This window comes from Gekko japonicus, unplaced genomic scaffold, assembly GCF_001447785.1.
Source record: "Gekko japonicus isolate JY-2015 unplaced genomic scaffold, Gekko_japonicus_V1.1 scaffold1065, whole genome shotgun sequence".
Lineage (NCBI taxonomy): Eukaryota > Metazoa > Chordata > Lepidosauria > Squamata > Gekkonidae > Gekko > Gekko japonicus.
This window is the reverse complement of record NW_015172589.1, coordinates 72,230-94,984: the sequence shown is the minus strand read 5'-3', so window position 1 is coordinate 94,984 and position 22,755 is coordinate 72,230. Positions and strand designations below refer to the sequence as shown.

General features: G+C 41.9%; 1 protein-coding gene across 1 annotated transcript in view; it reads left to right on the top strand.

Moving 5' to 3' along the window:
- The window catches only part of SFSWAP (splicing factor, suppressor of white-apricot family), a gene marked incomplete at its 3' end in the record, with an annotated part of 112,336 nt that overhangs the window by 22,015 nt on the left and 67,566 nt on the right, over positions 1-22,755 (top strand). The window contains exons 6-7 of the mRNA XM_015421496.1: positions 3,083-3,198; positions 3,944-4,079. Coding sequence (XP_015276982.1) covers positions 3,083-3,198; positions 3,944-4,079 — 252 coding nt within the window. The remainder of the gene's footprint in view (positions 1-3,082; positions 3,199-3,943; positions 4,080-22,755) is intronic.

Sequence of the window (22,755 nt, the reverse complement as noted above, 5' to 3'; positions counted from 1 at the left end):
ATCTGAGAATTTCAGCTCAATGTAATAGAAAACAAATATGCAGCTCGAGGAAACCTGTTTGCCATTTAAAATGGTAGAAACAAGTTTTGTTATTCCTATTTGCTTTTAATTTCCAAATGATGTTTTTAAAAAAGGATGAATGCGACTGCAGTAGCTCCGTAGGTTCCTGATACGAAGCAAGGTGCTAGTTAGGCTTCCAGTTGCTTGAAATGAGATTCAGGTGGGTAGCCGTGTTAGTCTGAAGCAATAGAACAAAGTTTGGGTCCAATGGCACCCTTAAGACCAATAAAGTTTAATTCTGGGTATAAGCTTTTGTGTGCATGCACACTTCTTCACATACATATAGATATCTGAAGAAGTGGGCATGCACACGGAAGCTTATACCCAGAATTAAGCTTTGTTGCTCTTAAAGGTGCCACTGGAAAAACTTTGTTCTATTGGTACTAGGTTGACATTCTGTCTGGGAAATCAACATTATTGCCATACCTCTTCTTCTAGATCTCTTTTGTGCTGCTCTAGTCCACCCCCTGCTTCCAGGTAACCCCCCCTGCTTTTTAGTTGTCTCCCATTTCTGCATCTTGGGGCATGGCAGTAGTAGGAAAGGGGAATAAAACTTCCAGGTAACCCCCCTGCTTTTTAGTTGTCTCCCATTTACCCTTCCTAATAATCCCCAGCATAGCATTGGCCTTCTTTATTGCAGTCACACACTGTCTTGACATTGGTCTCCATTGGAGAGTCTCCATTGGAGAGAAGGGCGGGGGTAAATGAAGTAACTCTCTCCTTGGGTCAGCCCCTATTTTATAACCTGGGTCTGAGATCCTAAACTGTACAGATCTCTGAGAAATTCATTCCCAGTACTATCTACCACTGAGGCAACTGGCTTTTATAAGAGTTGTATGTTTTATGTTTTAACATGGTTTTAATTGTATTGTGTTGATATTGTTGTATTATATTTATATTGTTGGAACCCGCCCTGAACCCGCAAAGGGGAGGGCAGGATACAAATCCAAAAAATCAAATACATAAATAAATAATGCTGGTGGTGATAGTAATTCTAACCAGCCATGAACTGTGCTATGCACTCCAAGACTGATCTTAATTGGAATCAACAGGTATACTTTTTTGTCTTTCAGTTCTCAGTGTCCCTGCTAAAATGGAACAAAGTTTGAGTCCAGTGACACCTTGAAGACCAACAAAGTTTAATTTTGGGTATAAGCTTTCATGTGCGTGCACACTTCTTCAGTATCATGCAACACAAAAGCTTAGACCCAGAATTAAACTTTGTTGGTTCTTCAAGGTGCCACTAGTCTCAAACTTCGTTCTGTTGCTTCTGACCAACATAGCTTCCCACCTGAATCTACCTGCTAAAAATGGATCATCGTCAGCTCGTTCCACTGTAGTTGGAGTAATCATTGGATAGGATAAAGTAATGAATTTTTCATTTTTATATGGTTCACTTTTACTAATCCCTAAATCAACTACAGCAATATCATATATTTTGTTGAGCTTTTTTTAATGTGTGTGTGTATGTGTGTTAAAAAAGTCAAATTTGTTTGAATGTAGAGTTAATTTATAGCACGCTCCAGAATGCTGAATGGCTGTTTTTGTTTCATTTTGTTTACATTTAAGCTTCTTTTTAAGTCTTTCGTTTCTGTGCAGCATGAACTGAAAAGTTCCAGAAATGGGTGTAAGAATCCACAGCCAATAATGGATTTGTTTGAAGTTCAAAGAAATCAGGAAGCCATTCTCTTCCCAGAAGGGTAGTCTGTTGCCACAAAATTAAACAGAAGTCTAGTGGTATTTCAAAACCTTGATCCCTGCTGGATCAAGATCCACGTATTCCATCTAGTCTAGCATCCTGTCTCACACAGTGGCCAACCAAGTCCGCTGGAGGGCCAACAACAAGCCATAGAGGCTGAGGTCTTCCGCTGATGTTGCCTCCTGGCTCTGGGATTGTGAGGAGTAGTGCCTCTGAATGTGGAGGTTCCTCTCAGTCACCATGGCTGGTAGCCATTGATAGACTTCTCCATGAATCTGTCTAATTCCTTTTTAAAGCTATTTATTCCTGTAACCATCACTGTATCCTCTGGCAATGTCTGTTACAGCATAATCTGTGAGTTGGAGCTCACTCCATCAGGTGCATCAAGTGTATATCCATAGCACGTATTTTTATATTAGCATGATAAAAAGTAGAGACATCACCCTGCCAACAAAAGTCCGTATTGTCAAAGCAATGGTATTTCCAGTAGTCATGTATGGCTGCGAGAGAAGGCCAAGCACCGAAGAATAGATTCTTTTGAACTATGGTGCTGGAGAAGACTCTTGAGAGTCCCTTGGACTGCAAGAAGATCAAATCAGTCAATCCTAAAAGAAATCCACCCTGACTGTTCCCTGGAAGGCCAGATAATGAAACTGAAGCTCAAATACTTTGGCCACCAAATGAGAAGGGAGCACTCACTGGAGAAGACCCTGATGCTGGGAAAGATTGAAGGTCAAAGAAGACAGGGACGGCAAAGGATGAGATGGTTAGTGTCATAGATGCAACGAACATGAAATTGAGCCAACTTCAGAGGACGTCATAGATGCAACGAACATGAAATTGAGCCAACTTCAGAGGACGGCGGAAGACAGGAGGGCCTGGCGTGATCTTGTCCATTGGGTCGCGAAGAGTCGGACTCGACTGTGCGACTGAACAACAACAACAAGGAACAGAAAGACATGAATGGGGAGACGTTACAAAGAGAGGCCAGTTTAAAACAATAACCAATCAGAGGGAAATCAGTCCATTCAGAGTGGGTGAGGCCCATTCCCACCTGTTGGCAGACTATGCTACTCCTATTCTGCCCATCTATCAACAGTTGGAAGTGGTGCTCCTCTCGTCTGAATACATTGATTTCTCTTTGATTGGCTATTGTTTCAAGCTGCTGTGGACATGTGCATCATTTATCTGAGGAAGTTGAGTTCTGACTCACAGAAGCCCATGCTGGAATAAATTTTGTTAGTTTCTACAGTGCCACAGCACATCTAACTCCCATTCCAGACACTCCAAAAAGTTGAGAAGTAATCTGTCATTCTGAAACAGGAGCGCAAGATGCTGCTGATCAAGATGATGATGATGATGACGATGATGGAGATAACTACCTACATCCAAGCCTCTTTGCATCTAAAACTCACAGCCGACTTGAGGAGCTTATGAAGGTATTTAGTCACACAAAACTGTCTGTCAGAGGTGTGTCCAGCGCCAATCCTCAGTGTTCTTGGCAGAGTGTCTCAGTTGCTGTGATACTGAGCTGCTGTAGACGCGTGCATGCCAGTGGGATTTTTTTAGACTTGTTTTTTTCTTTTGAATGGCAAATGCTAATGCCATCTCACAAATGGCATTTGAAACTCATACCCCGGTAAACTTGAAGGTGATATAGCTTAATCTTTGATGTTTTGTTGCAATATAGGAGACTGAAGATACTAGAAAAGGGATTAATTCCACAATTAGGCTATTTCTGGGATCCACCTATTACATTTGTATTCCTCTTCCAAGTTTGCCAAGGTCACATAGTGACCTTCATGGCCTAGTGAGGATTTGAACCTGAGTCTCCCTAATCCCAGGTTGACACTTTTCGCCACTGCACCACACTGGCTCAGTGCAAATCTGTGTCCAGTCAGGGACTCAGTTTACAACCTTCCTGTTTGTTAAATAAACTTGACTCATGCCTCGTGGGGTGGGCTGCATGGATTAAAATTTTAAATAATTATGTGTTAACGTAGACACACAGTCTATCTTGCAGATTGTTTTCTGATTCACAGTCTCTGAAGTCAGTGGCAACCGTATAAAGTTAAATGGTCCTGTGTCATTTTTGATTGCAGAGGTTGTAAATAATTTGATGTGAAGAACTCAAAAGCCATGAGAAATCGGTTCTGAAAATCTCATTTTTTTTTGCCCCCTTAGCCTTTAAAGGTGGTAGATCCTGATCACCCGCTGGCTGTGCTTGTTCGCAAGGCTCAAGCTGATAATAACTTGGCCGCCTCTCAGTCAACGGAGGGAACAGCTGTTCAGCCATCGCAAATAGAATATCCGACAGATCGTAAGTACATTGCGATTATCGGATTAAGCACTCACAAAGCTATTTTATTAATGGCAACTAGGAGAGGTGGTGGTAAAAGTATTTAATAAGCGGTCCACTTCTCCAGTTTGCTCTGTTTGTTGGCTTGGCAGTTTTTCCTTACACATTTAATGAAGTGGACAATGTGACTAGTTAAAGTTGGGGATAAGAAAGTGAAATTCTATTCTCATGTCCTTGACCAAAGCTGCATTTCAAAGGCCTTTTTCTGTTTTCATCAGGGCCATGGGTGCCTAGCGCTAGTAAGATCAAACCTCCTGGTAATTTATTTATTTATTTTTAAAGCTGGCTTTGGACATGCAAGTGACTTACCTTGGAAATACCTTTTGGGAAGGTTCAAAGTTTCGTAGGTGTTTGATCTGTAATAAAATGTACGCTCATACCTGCAGAAATTGAATACAAGCACAGTTAATGATGTGATCAGTGAAATACACAACATTGCATATATAGAATTTGATGAAGTAAGGAGCTTATTTTAGAGGGGCTTAGAGGCATGAAAGTATTACTAGCTCAGACTGTTCCAAGTGTCTGTCTTGATCTGGTTTTTCATTTGTATCTGCCTGCAAGGGTTATCTAAGGCACCACTTTTCAAAATTGTTTTGATATCTGGACCATGGGTTTTGTGGATTGAAATTAGAGGCACCCTAAGTTCAGAGATAAGCATTTTCTCAGTTATAGACAGGTTTGATGATATCCCATTAAATGCTGTTTTCCAGTGTCCTTCCCTATCACTTGACCAGTCATTCAGAGTTAAGGAAATAGACCTGTATTTGGGATGGCGGGGTGGCAGCAACGATGTATTTAGCATTTCTTCATACACATCAGCTATGGTGTGCATTACACCGAGCAACTGGGCTCATCCTTCCCTCAGGTTGATGTCACTGCGCATATATTGGTAGAGAGGTGGAAATCAAGTAACTGGGCTCATCCTTAAGCCTTCCCTCAGGTTGATGTCACTGTGCATATATTGGTAGAGAGGTGGAAATCAACAGCACACCATGCTGCCCAATTCTGCAGGGCATAGAGCAGTGGGTGTATCCCACATGGCATAGTTTTCCCAATGCACTCTCTGTCCTGCATTTATTTGAATGTGGGATCCGCTTAATCAAATAGATGTGTGGTGTTCTGCTTCAGTCACTGTCTTCTGTGCCTATTAGTGAAAAAGGGTAGGTAGAAATAATGGAAGTCCATAACCTGTTCCTGGTCTCATCATAGATAGCATGGAAGTGAGAACAGAGATGTAAAATTTCCAGAAGTTGTGAAGCCATTGACAAATACTGTTTTCTGGAGTTTGGGGACAATACTGAAATTTGGGGGGGAATTGTAATATGTATATGCAATATGTAATACTTTCCTGTCAGAACTTATTGTATAAACTTATTATATTGCTTTAGCAGCATCAAAAGCATCTTTTATAATGTGGTTGGCATATATCACTGGCATATTAATAGAATTTATGCCATACAAGCAAAATTGCAGGCTGCTGCATCCTGCGCTGCTTTAGCACATGTGTGACGACCCCTTAACTGGAGAGGTCTGGTTTTACTTTAAAAATGTTCTTTCTGGTTTGTTTTACTCTGTATATCCGGCTGCCACCAGGAAATTTATAAGGCTTTCCAAACCTTTATGCTTTACTATTTCAATAACAGGGTAGGTGAATCGAGGGTTTAAGCTTTTGAGGAACTATGTGGTCTGAGGAAGGATTCTTTACTGAGCTGGTATACTTGAAGGAAATAGGATTTATTTAAAGAAAGCATAAATACGAGGGTAAACAATGTAAACAGTACTGGGAATGATTTGAACAAATGCTTGGTGTCTCTCTCAAGCTTCTCCTTTACTGACAGGGAGGTTTCAAGCAACTTTGTAACACTTTTCACTGTACTTTTTCCTAGACTCTCAGCTTTCAATTGTAACTCCTATAACACAGAACTGAATGTCTCTCCTTTCACACACAAATATTTAACTCAGACTCTTATATCACACAAGATTGCTTCACAGGGATAAGTCTCCTTCCCTCAGAGACAGAACTTAACTGAACTTCTGCTTCTCTCCTTCAGAACTGAACAGCTTAACTGACAAACTTAATTTTTGCTTCCTGAGAGGTGGTGGTGGGGAGTTCAAATCAGGAAATGTGTTTTGTAGTAAATACAAGAAAATATGTTATTTGAATAGAAATAGTCTTATAAAGTCACAGGAGGACTACCAGCATATAGTGATACTAGGTTGAACTTCATAATGTCAGAAATACTGAACTTTCATTTTATCAAACATAGTTTATTTATTGTTGCCAAAATTATTTACATTTATACAGTAAACATAGCCTTGAAAATATGTTGGATATGTCTGCAGTACACATAGGAATAATCATTATCTAATGCCCTAGATCAGAGGTGTCAAACTAATTTGTTACAAGGACCGGATCTGACATAAATGTCACTTTGTTGGGCCAGGTCATGTGTGCCGTAAAATGTAATGCCAGGTACTGGAGATATAAACTTTATAAAGGATACAGGCATACAATAATATAATATGTACTGATAACTTTTTTAATTACCAGAGTTACCTCTGCACATGTAGGGTTATCTCTCCCCAGCACCACTGAACCTCATTCAGTCCTCGTGTATCTGGAGTGAGAGGAAGAGGAAGGGCTTCTTGAAGTGCCTTCCCATTCTCTCCTCAGCATGAGAATGGGACCTTCAAGGTGCCCATAGGAGGGCGAGTTTTGGCTATTGAGAAAGTGGAGTGAAGCCACCACCCCATCCCACTGTGGCCCTCTTGCTTTTTTCCCAGGTGGCTGCCGTGGTTGTGGTTTTATTCTTCCTTGTCTGCAGCCAACTTGTTCTGCTCCTAGGCCCTGTCCAGGTGTTGGGAGAGGGTACAGAGGCTGCGGAGGAGGAATGTTGGAGAGGATAGGCCCTTTACCATTCATCCCTGGTATGAGGCTAAGCAGGTAAGCAGGCCCCAGATCATTTGGGGCTTTAAAGGTCAAAACCAGCGCATGAGGCTCACATCTCAGGGAGGCTCATCGCTTACCCATCCTCCCAGTCCCTCCAACAGTGGCTGTTTCAAGGTGAGAACCATCTGCCAACCACAAATCTGCCGGGCAGTGGCCTTGCCCTCTTACCTGGAACATAGGACAGGTGTCACATTTGAGAACAGTGCTCAGTTGAGCCACAGGTGGCATGCCAAAAAGCTGCATGAGGCTTCCAAGCACTGAATGAGTATCACAGGCTTAACTTATAACAACAGCCAGTTGTTGGTAACACTGATCTGTCTCTTTAAGTTTACTAGTACAAGGCCTCTTTGTAAAAAACAAAATAGTCAGCCCATTTCTGAAATACAGTTCTATCCTTCCCTGAAAGTCAGTTTTTGGTCTTTAGCTGGAGAATAAATGTGTGACTGTGCATAAACCACAAGGGTGCTGGTTTCAGCATATAGATGTCAGTTCTGCATGTTTTGGCCTGTTGTTCCTGTAAGCAAGATGCAGCTCAATCAAATGATTTTTTAGTGTACATGAAGATGCTCTTTTGTACTAACGGTTCCCTCAAGATGTCAGCAATTGAGAGTTGAGGCTTTTTTGTTTGTTTTTTTGTAGTTGGCAATGTGACCACAAAAGTTTTTTAAAAATGCTTTATCACAAGAGCTACAGTTGCCTGAAATGCTTTAGCACTACAGATCTGGAGTTATCCCAGTAAAGTCAGTAGGACAATTTCAAAGCAAACGATTTGAAGACTGCATACTCAGCATATATGCTGCTTCTCCTGATTATGCAGTCCATACAGAAATAGTTTTACAAGTATATTTGTCAGACTGTAATTCAAAGGCAAGTGACAAAAGGGACTGGTGCCCATATCCCTTTCTCCAAAATCTTGCTAGACCGTGTTACAAACTTGTAACTAGTGGCTGTAACATACTGTGCTTCTGTTGAACAGTGTTCATATTATCACTAAGGCAAATGATTGTATTCAGAGGCATCTTTAAAGTTCTACACAAGAGTCAAATGTAAGGAACCTGTAGAAATTACCCAGATTGCAAAGGGTCTGGATGCTTAACAAGTCAAAGTCCTGCTCGGCACACCCAGACCCTTTTCTGCTATTTCATTAGGCATCATTGGTACAGTTGGGCTCATGACAGCAAGCATAAAGAGCCATTCAGCATGTTCCACGTGTCCAAGAGAACTTAGCTGATGGCATTTCCCCATGCTGCATGGTGAACAGTTCTTCGAAAATGAGGAGATCTCTCAGAGCAAATTTGAGAGCCAGTTTGGTGTAGTGGTTAAATGCGAAGACTCTAATCTGGGAGAACCGGGTTTGATTCCCCACTCCTCCACTTGCACCTGCTGGATGACCTTGGGCAAGCCATAGTTCTGATAAGAGCTGTCCTTGAAAAAGAGCAGTTTTTGTCAGAGCTCTCTCAGCCCCACCTACCTCGCAGGGTGTCTGTTGTGGGGAGGGGAAGGGAAAGGAGTTTGTAAGCCGCTCTGAGATACCTTTGGGTAGTGAAGGGCGGGGTATAAATCCAATCTCTTCTCTCTTCTTCTTGATGCAGCATCAAAAAAATTTTTTTGAATCGGAGGAAATCATACTTGGTGGCTTTACATTACTCCTTGAGGAAACCTAATGTAGATTTGTATATTTCATAGATATTTGGGCTTAAACTTATATTGGTTTTTTAAAAAATGAAAACTGAAATATATGCTAACTGTTCCCCAGAGTATGTTCCGCCGAGAGTACTGCAGTCAGGATCTCAAAACCTTCTTTCTCTCCCTGATCTCAAAGAAGTCAGGCTGGCCACAACCAGGGCCAGAGCCTTCCTGGTGGCAGCGCCACTTTGGTGGAACGAGCTCCCTGAGGACATTAGTGCCCCGCTGGATTTATCACAGTTCCTCAGGGCCTTGAAGACAGAGCTCTTCCACCAAGTGTTTGAGTAAGAAGCCACATAAAATCCACACTACCAGCTGGGTAGTTTTGACCCATAATCCACTCTTGGCCACCTGTTCTAATACGCCAAGGAGCCAATCACCAATCACCAAGGAGCCAATCTGTATACGTATTATGATTCTATATATACATTATGATTCTATCGTGACCATCTAGGACCATTTTTATTGTCTTAATGTTTTTATGATGCCAATCGGCCTTGTAAGCCGACCTTAGCCTTCTTCGGCAGGGAGGACGGGATATAAATTAAATAAATAAACAGTTTTCTGCTTACACAGTGCTTAAAGTGTGCACACAACTCTGCTCCTTCCAATTACTGTTCCAGTTTCTCATATTATTTATCTACGCCCAGGGCGGCTTACAAGCAATTTAAAACCAACATTCAGTTAAAACCAACAATTACAAAATATAAAATACAGTCCCATAAAATCCCAGCTAATACATCCTGTGATAAAGTGCTAGTGCGACACCACCGGCGTAATCGGTTCTTGTTGAAATGCCTGGCGAAACAGCTCCGTTTTAACGGCTCTACGGAACTGCTGGAGGTCCCGTAGAGCTCTGATCTCATGAGGGAGCTCGTTCCACAGCGTTGGCACCGCCAGGGAGAACGCCCTGGTCCTAGTTGCCGCTAACCTGGCGTCCCTAGGCCCGGGGGGGCCAGACGGTTTTGTGTTCCCGATCGCAGTGCTCTTGGGAGAACATATGGGGAAAGGCGGTCCCTCAGGTAAGCAGGCCCCAGATCATTTAGGGCTTTAAAGGTCAAAACCAGCACCTTGAAGTGAATCCAGAACGCTATTGGAAGCCAGTGCAATGACTTCAGCACAGGCTGGATGTGCTCCCACCTGGGGAGGCCCATCAGCAGCCTGGCTGCTACATTTTGCACCAGCTGCAGCTTCCGGAGTTGCCCCAAGGGCAGCCCCATGTGGAGAGCATTGCAGTAGTCTAGCCTCGAGGTGACCATAGCATGGATCACTGAAGCCAAATCATTGCATTCGAGGAAGGGTTTCATTTTGTTTAAATTTGTCCACCACTGTAGGTTTCTAAAGGAATTTGTTGAGCAATGGGGAAGTAGAACAGTTTTGAAAACACAAATGTTCTGCATCTTTCTCACCCCCCCTAAAAAAAACAACTTCTTTCCAAATTTGACATTTTCAGTCATGATGTTGTAAATCATTTTTACGGAACGAAAAGGTGACTGTGGTGGATTTATCAAGTGATATTCTTGTGCATATTTTGAGATTCATGGAGTCTCGCTTTTGGGAGTAGCAGCATAGCATTTCGGTAGATAATACTTCCAGACAAGGTTGCCAAAGCTACAGCGAGACAAGATAACCTTGGAAAATTGATAAATCAATTGAGAAAACGCTCGCAGCTGATGTTTCAGGACAAATGGAAAAATTCAGTTTGAGTGAAAAACATCCTCCTTGTCTTTTTTTTTTTTTTTTTTTTGAGCATCGAGCATAATCCATAAGGCAGCGTCTCTAGACCATTTACCAAAATCACTGCTATTTGCAATGAATGGTAAAATTCTCATTGGTTTCAAGGAGAACAGGACCAGCACTATTTATTCCTATTATAGGGAGCATGGGGAAAAATTTCTTGTGGCAGTAATAGCCAGGGGCGCCCCCCCACCACCACCACATATGATGGTGTGACTTCTGTTTCAGTAGTGCCTTGTGTAATGTAGCTTCAGTCACCACATACAGCAAACACTGGCATAATGTAATAGGTAGAGATTGTCTGGGGAGAATGCGAAAGAGATGCTGTTTTGGCTGCCGCTTGATAAATATAGTCCCAACAGGAAGTTCAGTCCCAAGACATGAAGAGCTTGTTCATCCCTTCATGTAGTACTTAGTAGTTGGTTTTGCTTTAGTGAAGCCAGTTAGTCAGGTAAACCAGTATGAATCTATGGGGGCTTAAAGTGCTTCCACATAGATTCCTATATGCAGAAAGCAACCAGATCTTCCAATATAAATGATAGCCACAGAACGGATGTAGTTGCGCCAGTTTCCTTTGTACGAGCTTTGTATTTTGATTTTGAGCTTCAACAGCACCGCTAAAGAAAAAGGCTTATTCGATTTCAGTTAAATTGTAAATGCTTATTTATACTTTAGTCCTGGGCTTTTGATGTAACATTTTCTTTTGTGTTAAAGGTAGTCACTTCATCACTGTTTTTGTGTGAACTCCCATGATTTAGGATGCCAGCTGTTCCAGGAAGGGGGAGGCTCGGGTGTTGATTGGGTATTGTTTAGGGTAGCGTTTTGGCTCTAAGGTAATGGGAATCGCAACAGGGGAATGCTTGGCTCTACAAAGTAGTTATGCACCAGGGTAGTTATTTTATATGTTCAAGCACTTGGTGTAACTTACATACAAAGGTGGTTTGGGATAAAGTTTAGATATCTGTAATCTGTAAATAATAGGCCATAAGGCCCATGTTTAATTATCAGAATTGACAAGTGGTTATTGTATTCATGTAAGGTTTTTATTTTGTTTCATGTCAGCAGGTTTCCTTTCAAGCTAAAAGTGCCCTTTTATTTTCTCTCTTTGTTTGCACTCTTTTCCAATGAGGAATTACTTTGTTTAAGATAATACAAAGGATTCTGAAAGTGGCCTCTTTTTTTGCATTTATAGTTTTCTCAAAGGAATGTTCAGTTACTGAAACAATGTTATTTCTATCCTTTCCATAATATCAGACTGAAATTGAAAAGTGGTGTGGCCGTTTATTGCATATTAAATATTTAAATGAGTTAAAAGCCAGATGAATGAAGGTCGTAATGCTAATCACCAAATAGTTGCCTTTAATAAGTGATTCATCTGCAATTTTGCCTAAACCTAATTTTTGTAGTTATGTTAATATCCTACAGCATTTATAAAATCCCTGAAGAAATAGTAGAATGGCACAAGTAGTTTAAAGACGGCTTGGGGAGATGTAACGTCACCATACAACATGCATTCCACTCTGAGAGAAAGGACATGTAGAACTTACTGATTCAGGTATTATTAATTTTTTGTGCTAGTGAATTTCTGGTTTTTAGACTTTGGAATTTTGGGGATCTGGGAATACCATGGAGGTTAGGGTGTTTAAACTGGACGAGCAGTTATTGGAGAGATTCCAATTCCAATTCAATCTTGTAACTGAAACTGCTCACTGTAGACTGATACTTTTTTAGCTTTTACATATTCACTTTCCACATCCCCTCATACTTCCAAGACTTGTGCTGTGATTATAAGGAGCAGAAACATGTTCTGCTCACTGTAGACTGTTCCTTTTTTAGTTTTTACATATTCACTTTCCACATCCCCCCATACTTCCAAGACTTATGCTGTGATTATAAGGAGCAGAAACATGTTTTTTAAAAAACGTTAGCTTGAGTTCTCAAAATGCTGAATTCTACAGTTGATGCCAGTTTTGTGTAAAATACCTACAAGCTCTTCTAAAGCTTCCTCAGATGACACATACATTATTTTTGAGAGAATCTGCATTAAACAAAATGCAGTAAAGTCAGAACCAGAATTTTCCCAAATTGCCGAATTCCTCCTCAGTTGATAACCGCTTGGTTGCCTGAACCCTATCAGGGCTCTGTTGCATAATTCAGTCCACAGCTCTGTCTCTAAGCTAAAGCTGATCTGATTTACTGAGCATTGGATGATAAATTAAACATGCAAATAGGATCTTGTGCATACCTAATTGAGTAATGCCATTGTGTGTGGAGTCAAATACTGAACACTGGGCAGAAGATGGGTTTGTAGCATTAGGTTTGCATATCAGAGCCCTTTCTGACAGTGCTTTATTTTGGTTTAGCTGTCCAGGTGTGCTGAGCACAGAAAACATTGAAAGTTACCTATTTTGCAAGTGGGACATATGAAGGACATTGGCAGTGCAGTCCTAAACAGAATAACAGGCTTCTAAGCCCTTGGAAGTCAGTGGGCTTAGAAGGGTATAGCTCTGCCTAGGATGGCACTGTTAAAGATTAAGTATGTGTGTGTTTTTCCTTCACTTTTTTAAAAAACAAAAAGCCAGGCACACTTTCCTCTGAACATAAACCAGTCTCTTGTGCCAAGCTTTTTCTCTACTGGAGGATGACAGCAGACAGGGTTATTGTTGTTCAGTCACATAGTCGAATCCAACTCTTTGCGACCCCATCGACCACATCACGCCAGGCCCTCCTGTCTTCCACCGTCCTCCAGAGTTTGCTCAATTTCATGTTCGTTGCATAGATAACACTGTCTAACCATCTCATCCTTTGCCATCCGCTTCTTCTTTTACCTTCAATCATTCCCAGCATCAAGGTCTTCTCCAATGAGTGCTCCCTTCTCATTTGGCGGCCAAAGTATTTGAGCTTCATCTTCAGTATCTGGCCTCCCAGGGAACAGTCAGGGTTGATTTCCTTTAGGATTGACTGATTTGGTCGCCTTGCAGTCCAAGGGACGCTCAAGAGTCTTCTCCAGCACCATAATTCAGAAGCATCTATTCTTCGGCGCTTGGCCTTTCTTATCGTCCAACTCTCACTGGGAATACCATCGCTTTGACTATATGGACTTTTTTGACAGGGTGATGTCTCGACTTTTTATTACGCTGTCTAGGTTTGCCATAGCTTTCTTCCCAAGGAGCAGGCGTCTTTTAATTTCATGGCTGCAGTCACCGTCTGCAGTGATCTTAGATCCCAGGAACATGAATTCTGTCACTGCATATAAATTAAATAAGCAGGGTGACAATATACATCCTTGTCATACTCCTTTTCCTGTGCTAAACCAATCAGTTGTTCCATATCTGGTTCTAACTGTCACTTCTTGACCCTTATACAAGTTACTCAGGAGACAGGTCTGGTATTCGTATCACTTTAAGGACTTGCTACAGTTTGTTGTGATCCACACAATCAAAGGCTTTAGCGTAGTCATTGAAGCAGAAGTAAATGTTTTTCTGGTATCCCTTGCTTTCTCCATAATCCATCAGATGTTGGCAATTTGATCTGTAGTTTGATCTGTCTTTGAAACCCAGCTTGTACTTCTGGCAGTTCTCTTTCCCCGTGCTGCTGAAGCCTAGCTTGAACATTTCTTGTCATTGCCCTTCTTTGGGATTGGAATGTAAACTGACCTTTTCCAATTCTGTGGCCACAGTTGTATTTTCCAAATTTGCTGGCATATTGAGTACAGCAGTTGAACAGCATCATCTTTTAGGACTTCAAATAGCTCAGCTGGGATACCATTGTCTCTGCTAGCTTTGTTGTTAGTAATGCTTTATAAGGCCCATTTGCCTTTGCACTCCAGGACGTCTGGCTTGAGGTCAGCAATCACACCATTGTGGTTGTCAAGGACATTGAGATCCTTCTTGTATAGTTCTTCTGTGTATTCTTGCCACCTCTTCCTAATCTCTTCTGCTTCTGTTAGGTCCCTGCCGTTTTTCTCCTTTATCATGGCCAGCTTTGCGTGAAATATTCCCTTGATTTCTCCAATTTTCTTGAAGAGAGCTCTAATCCTTCCCATTCTATTGTTTTCCTCTATTACAATGCATTATTCATTCAGGAAGGCCTCCTTATCTCTCCTTGCTGTTCTCTGGAAATCTGCATTCAGTTGGGAAAATCTTTCCTTCTCACCTTTGCCTTTTCCTTTCCTTCTTTCCCTGCTATTTGTAAAGCCACATCAGATAGCCACTTCACTTTCTTGAATTTCTTTTTCTTTGGGATGGTGCTGATTGCTGCCTCCTGTACAATGTCACAAATCTCCGTCCATCGTTCTTCAGGCATTCTATCAAATCTAGTCCCTTAAACCTGTTCTTTACCTCTGCTGTATATTCATAAAGGATGTGACCTAGGTCAAACCTGAATGGCGTAGTGGTTTTCCTAACTTTCTTCAGTTTAAGTCTGAATTTTGCAATGAGTAGCTCATAATCTGAGCCACAGTCAGCTCCAGGTCTTGTTTTTACTGACTGTATAGAGCTTCTCCATCTTTGACTGCAAATGATGTTGCCTATCTGGTGATGTCCATGTGTAGAGTCACCTCTTAGGTTGTTGGAAGAGGGTGTTTGCATATGGTAATAATATATTATGCAAATAGCCTATTAGATATGCTAATGAGCTCCTGCAGCTCTTTTTCTATTAAATGACCCCTGAGTAGATATAATGGTCCTCTGATTCGCCCATTCCCGTCCACTTTAGTTCACTGATTCCCAAGATGTCAATGTTTAGTCTTGCCATTTTGACCACATCCAACTCACCTTTATTCATAGATCTTACATTCCAGGTTCCTATGCAGTATTTTTCTTTGCAGAATCAGACTTTCACCACCAGACCATCCACAGCTGAATGTCCTTTCGGTTTTGGCCCAGCCACTTCATTCTTTCTGGGGTTACTAGTTCTTGCCCTCTGCTCTTCCCCAGTAGCATACTGGACACCTTCTGACCTGAGGGGCTCATCTTCTGACGTCATATCTTGTGGCCTTTTGTTACTGTCCATGGTTTTTTTCCCCCAAAGATACTGGAGTGGGTTGCCATTTCCAGTGGATCACACTTGGTCTGAGTTCTCCACTGTGGCCTGTCCATCCTGGGTGGCCCTCCACAGCATAGCCCACAACCTTATTGAACCACGCAAGCCCCCTCGCCATGTCAAGGCAGCGATCCATGAGAGGGGAAGACAGGGTAGATTGATTTAAATAAAGCTCTCTATTTTGCCATTCATTTATTTCCTGCTCAAGCAAGAATGAATGCTGATCTCAGCAACTTGTGAGAATGATAATACATTGGCTTGTAAATAAAGCCCTGATGTGTGGGGTTTTTTTTTGTTATACAGTTATATTCTCTTAAGGTCAAAGGAGGCACTTCATTGAAGATAAAAGAGTCCACACAATCCTGTATAGTTTGTTCTAGGCCCTTTTGCAGAGTAAATGGTAGTGGTTGGGAAAATGTTTTTTCTTGAGAAGAATATGTTCATAATTTGCCCACAAAATAAGCACAATGTATGGCCTGTTGAATCATATTTATAATGCTTGCTTGGGAAGTCAAGTGGCTTTTCCCTCAATGTTTCCTTTTGTTACTTGGAAAAGCAGGCTTTCAGTGTATTTGCTAGAGGGCTGTGAATTGAGTTTGATGAAAGAAATGAATTCTTTTAAACATTTTTTAGAGTATTACAACAACAGGGTCTCCTAATAGTCCCCTTTCTTTCAAGGATCTGGTCTACAGTGGGCTGGGCTTTTTCTGTTGCCTGCCTACCATTCTGAAATAGTCTCCCAGAAGGGACTGTGGCAATGCAGCCTTGGGGCCTTATAAAGGTAAAGGTAAAGGTTCCCTTGCTCGCAAGCCAGTCGAATCTGACTCTAGGGTTGCGGTGCTCATCTCCGTTTCAAAGCCGACGAGCCAGCGCTGTCCGAAGACGTTTCCGTGGTCATGTGGCCGGCATGACTAAACACCAAGCCGCACGGAACGCTGTTACCTTCCCACCGAAGTGGTACCTATTTATCTACTTGCAATTACTTGCTTTCGAACTGCTAGGTTGGCAGGAGCTGGAACTAGAGATGGAAGCTCACTCCATCATGCGGCACCCGGGTCTTGAACTGCTGAACTACTGACCTTCCACAGCCTGCAGTTCAGCGTCTAAACCACTTGAGCCACCGCAGCTCCTGGGGCCTTATAGCAAGATTCTAAAACAGAATTATTTAATAGAGTTTATGGGGTAGCTTGAATCAGTTATAGCTTTTAATTACATGTTTTTAACTATGTGTGTTAATTAAACTAACATTAATGTGTTTTGTTTATTGTGTCATCTGCCTGGGTCCTGACTGTTGAGAGAAAGGGAAAGTATGCAAGTGTCAAACAAATTCATCTGAATTAAAGTGAAAATGGTTTAAAAAGTGAACATCTCACCCACCCATAGAACTCAGCTTCCCACACAGAAGCAGAAGGATGGCGCAAATTGTCCAAAGGCACCTTGTAGGTTGCTGATGGACCAATGGTTGAACTGAGCCATTTCCGACATAGAATTTGTAGGCTACTTCATTTAAACCATTTTTAAATGAGAGTAAATTGGTAATAGGTGGTCAAATAACCCAAAAGATACCTTGAACAGCTGTGTCTACCAATCCAAACCCTTTCATTGAGGCTCCGTACTACACTGAATGCTATTAATGCAGATGGTTCACAGTTGTATAACTATTACCTGTATTTCTAGCTACCTAGGTGTAGAATCATAAAGAGTCTGGCATTCTTCAGCCTGTAAAGAGGCCCATTTCCATCTCTCTTAAGGTACCTCTGAAAGTGTCTTTCCATTATTACTGTGCTTCAGTTCCTATGCACAGCTTCCACTGTCCCCCCCCCACTTGTTTATTTTCTTTTTTGTCCTTGATTGAACACGTGTATGAACACATGAAACTGCCTGATACTGAATCAGACTCTTGCTCCATCAAAGTCAGTATTGTCTAGTCAGACTGGAAGTGGCTCTCCAGGGTCTCAGGCAGAGGTCTTTCACCTCTCCTACTGCGAGGTCCTTTAACTGGAGATGCCGGGGATTGAACCTGGGACCTTCTGCATGCCAAGCAGATGCTCTTCCACTGATTCACAGCCCTTCCCCTAATTGAACAGAGTATGGCCACTGTCCATGCTGTGACTACAAGTCGTTAATAGTTGTGGGCTGACAGGGTCATTCTCTTTTAATGGATTGACTACCGTAGATGATTGAGTGGGCAATCACCAAAGCCAGGCCTGTCCTTTAATTTTATGTTTCCTTGAGCTCTTGTTGGTTATTGCCTTCTCTGCAGCTTCCCAGTTTTAGGTTGTAGCGCTGGCAAACAGCCTGCTGGTCCCAGCCAGAAATGATTGACCTTTTTTGCTAATTAGATGCCAGTATACGCTTTATGCCGCTTGAGGTAGTTGTTATCACTTGATAAAACTGTCACTTGGCAAACGTCTCTGCATTGATTGTCTTCAGCCGTGTTCATGTCTCAGATTATCTGCATGGCCCAACTGTCCCTGTTCTCTCCCTTTCCACTTCCCTGCTTTGCCAGTAGTGGTTCATTTACCCTGGATTAAGAAGCCTGGTGGAAGCATCTGTCTTGTTTATAGATTTGCACCATGGCCATCCAGTGGAAAGAGTTTTTGACTTATATTTAATTAAATGTTGATGTATACTGAATACCATCTGGTATCCGCCCACATATTCCTAGTACGCACAGCAACGCTCTGCAGTTTTTCTGCATTTCCCACATCTATTCATATCTCCCTCTGTATCCGGGCCCTTCTTTCTCATACCCCTCCCACCTTCTTGCCTGAATATAAGGGCTGATGAATCTTCCTTCCCCTATGCATCTGACGAAGTGAACTGTGACTCGTGAAAGCTTGTACCCTGGAAGACTTTGCTGGCTTTCAAGGTGCCATTCCACACAGATTTTGTTCTGCAGCTTCGCAGAAATTCTATTCTAGAGCAGGCTCTCGGTGGCACGACTGCATGTTTGTGGCAGGATGCAGTGAATTGCATGCTGCAGTCCCAGAAAGCGAATGTTACTGAAGCAGTGGGATTGTAACTGCATCTGCCAGATTATAATTTGAAGGCAATACTTTGGAGTTCGAGAGGAATGCAAGCTTTACTCAAAACTGCTCAAATTGGGAACTCCCTTATTGGGCATTAAAAATATATTTTTTTAAACCCTTTAAAGGGAGAAGAGTACTTCTGCTGCTCTCGTTGTCTCAAATCGCAGCCCAGAATTACATTTGGTACCAGATGTCTGAATGTGTTGCTGCCTAATAACTTGGCTTGTCCAGGTTTCAGCTGTTCTTTACTACTTTAAGAGATGTGCCTCCTCTGCCCATAGGGTTTTTTCCTTCAGAAAATTATTTTGCTTCCAAACGGTGCATTTTATCAGAGCTTGGCAGATGTATGCTTGGTAGCATGGCGCAGCACACGATAGCCTTCCACTGTTACCTCTGTGAAGCTTTGGTTGACAAAATGCTGTACTTTCTCAATAAAGCATTTTAGAGTAGATATGTATGCCCTAAATTGTTTAGCTTGGAGCTCTCCTCCAGATGTGTGTTTGTCGATGTCCCATTCTCTGCCTGGTCCCCTGGGTATGAGATTTTGGGGCCTGGCAGGCCGCCAAGAGCAGGCCATGCTGTAGCGGGCCCCTTGATGCTGGTGAAGGAGAGTGGTTCCTGGTAGCACAGGGTTTGACCCAGCCCAGCCCAAAAATGTAGGAGGGTTTTGTATTTTTAACGGCCACACTTTCTAACTATTGCTACCACAAAACCTAATCTTAAACTCTTCACAGTTTCTTGTTGTTTCATTTAAGCCATGAGAAAAATGTTGCAGTATATGAATAAATACGTGGGTAAACCTGGCTCCTCCTCCCCTCCCCTCTTTCTTCTTCCTGCAGATCTTGGAGGTACTCCAGGAGACAGAATTGTTGATCAGGTGGATTGGGGGTAAAGATGAGAAAATGGCAGTTGGGCAAGTGGGGGTAATGGGGAGGGGGAGAGACACCAGGTGATAGAATAAGAAGGGAGGCAGCGGGAGGGGGTCTACTCCCTCAAGCCACACACACACACACACCCAGTGCATAAAGAATATCAGGTTGCCGCAGCAATTTCAAATCTGTTTGGAACAGCAGCTTGCAGTACTCACTGGCAGAAGACAATGAAATAGCAGTCTCTATAATTGGTCACATTCTAACCTCTTGTAGCATCTCTTCACTTGACAATACTTCAGAAAGATAAAAACAATCTCAAGGACAGCTATAAAAGACACTTGTGGAGTGCGGTTCAAAAATCTGTACTTTGTTAGATTTTGAGGAGGCAATTGGGGGAGCTCTAGAAATAACAGAAGGGCAAAAACGTAAATGTAAATTTGACCTAGCGGGGCATTTGGACAATTTCAACACCAGGAAAGGTTTAGAACTATAGCATTTTATAATGCAAAGCAAATAACTGTTTAGAGTAGATTATGTTTTATCTTAGAATTTTAAGCATAAAATAAAGGCACATTGTTCCTGCAATTTTAATTCATACAGGGATCACCAGGTGACTTTCCTCCCTTGAAAATATTAATTATGGCCAAGGTTGTATAAACAGTGTGGATCCACAGGAATGCTTTAAAAGAAAAATGTCTGCTTCAAATATCAGAAGCCAAAGGAGTGACTAAATAAGGTTTCTTGTGGGGGGTAGCAATTTTAAAGAGTAAATTATTCAGAATGGGAGTGTTTAAATGTGTCCAGTTTGCATAGTTTGTCCTGGTTGCAGAATGGCTTTTCTTTGTGGAGAATTTTTAGTTCTCAGTACTCCCTGTACACGGACTGTGCATCAGAGGTTGTGTTACTTTTTGTTAATTAGTACAAATTTAACATAAATCTTGAGCTCACTGTTTTTCCACTCTCTGAAGTTTGATTTAGCTGTTGGATAGAAAATAAAAGCAACAAGCTAACAATTTCTTTTTAGGACATTTGTCAGATCCCATGGGATTTGGGTCTTGTTGCTGCAATTCATTAGTCAGAATGTGTGAACTATTGCCTCCAAAGGGAACATAATCTAAACAATGAATGCACAAGGGAGCAAACCAAAATGATAAGAAATCAGGATCTTGTATAGGAATTTATAAAGATTTCCAGGGCTGGTTCAGATGGCACAGCCAAACTCTGGTTCATCTGCCTTTGCTGTCTTTAGATTCTGTTTCTTTCATTACGTCCTGATTAGGTGGTTAGGCCACCCCCTTCCACAGGACAGTTGATTGACGTTTCAGACAGCATGAAAGAAGAATTAGAAAAACTGTGAAGCCTCTATCTACCGCACTAGTATGAAAACATATTCTGTACCCAATCTAAGCAAGATGGTATATACCTAAGGACAGATTGCTGAAAAGCTGGAACTTGAAAATATTTCAGGTTCCCGCATGCTGTCAAATTTCACAGCACAGTGCAGAAAACAAACCTCAAATCGCTACAGCTCAGATTTCCCCCCAGTTATTATCAGATGCCTGGAAATCTCCCCACCTGCTAAATGCATAATTGAAGTCTGTGTCTAGAGATTTTTCTTAAGGAAGGAAAGTGCTGAGTTTATCCCTGATCCCCTACTATGCAGCCTTGCTTTAGAAATATTTTCACCACCTTTCATTATATTAGGCTTCTTAATTGCCATGTTGTTATTAAAATCAACCCGGAAAATTAAGGTTATATAGTTTTTGTTAATATTTTATTACAGTATAAATTAAAATGTGTTTTGTTCCTTCCCATTACCATTTAAAAGATATCAACCCGTTCATTAACATGATCTTCATTGTGTCCTGTGTCCATTTATCCATTATTTATATTAGCTTGTTTTTCCAGTATTTTGCCAGCAGGGTTAGGGATGCTGTAGATAATTCCTCATCAGAACCCTGTTTTTAAAGAATACACCTTTCAGGTATCTCAGAAGGATCACCAAGATGGTCTTAATCAATGTTCCCTCTAAGCTGTGGAGTCCTGTGAGCAAAAATTCTACTTTGTGAGCTACAGCATTAAAGTTGTGAGCAGGCAGGTGATTTGGCTACTGCATAAATTAGTTTGCTCTGGACTGGAGCCATTGTTCCTGAGCTAAGACAACAATGTGTGAGCCGGAGGCTAAAAAACTGTGAGCTAGCTCACACCAACTCAGCTTAGAGGGAACACTGGTCTTAATAGTATTTCAGTATCAATAATGTATTTAAACATTTATAACCTCAAGCTTGCTTGTGTAAAAGCGTTAAAATATGCACTGTCTTTATTTGAAAACTTATACTTTGCTTTTCTTCCCAATATAGACCCAAAGCAGCTTTTAACATCATTCTCCCTTCCTCCACTTTGTCTTCACAGCACCCAGTCTGTGAGCTGGATTAGGGTGAGAGAGTGACTTGAGCCAAGGTTGCCCAGAGAGCTTCCATGTCAGATGGCGAGTTCAGTCCTTGATCCCCCAAACAGTAGTCTGACATTCTAAGCACTGTACCCCACTTGCTCTTTATTGTCCCAATTCTCCCTGTCCTGGAAAGTATCGTCCTTGGCCGAGAGACCTTCAGCCCTTGCTGTCTATTTTGAATCAGTGGGTCAGAATTAACCTTTAATAAACTCAAAACCTCTTCTTTTGCTATCAAGTTGCAGCCAATTTATGGCGACCCCATACGCTTTTCAAGGCAAGACGTGTTCAGAGGTGGTTAGCCGTTGTCTGCCTCTGTGTCACAATCCTGGTACTCCTTGGTGATCTCCCGACCAGGACTGACCCTGCTTAGTTTCTGAGATCCATTGAAACTGGGCTAGTCCGGGCTATCCAGGTCAGGGCAGAGACCTCTTTCGACAATAAAATGCCAGGTGTCTCATATTCTTACCCTGCCATTTGGAGCCTGTTTTTCCAAATTCTGTTGTAGAGAGTGTGTCAAGGTTTATCCCCAGTAGTTCACTCAGGATAGGTTGTACAGTCTTTGTATCTCCCCAGATTTTTCATGGATATTAGTTAAATGGTTGAGTTAATTGGTTTTCTCAAGGCAGTGCTATGTCTTCTACATACCATTGGGTTAGGTTGTTCTTTACCTTAATCACCTCAGTATTATTTTCAGGCCTAATTGCTGAGATCTCTGTATACACTTTCGTGTAGTGGTTAAGTGTGCGGACTCTGATCTGGGAGAACCGGGTTTGATTCCCCACTCCTCCACTTGCACCTGCTGATGTGACCTTGGGTCAGTCACAAGCTCTGGCACAGCTGTCCTTGAAAAAGAGCAGTTTGT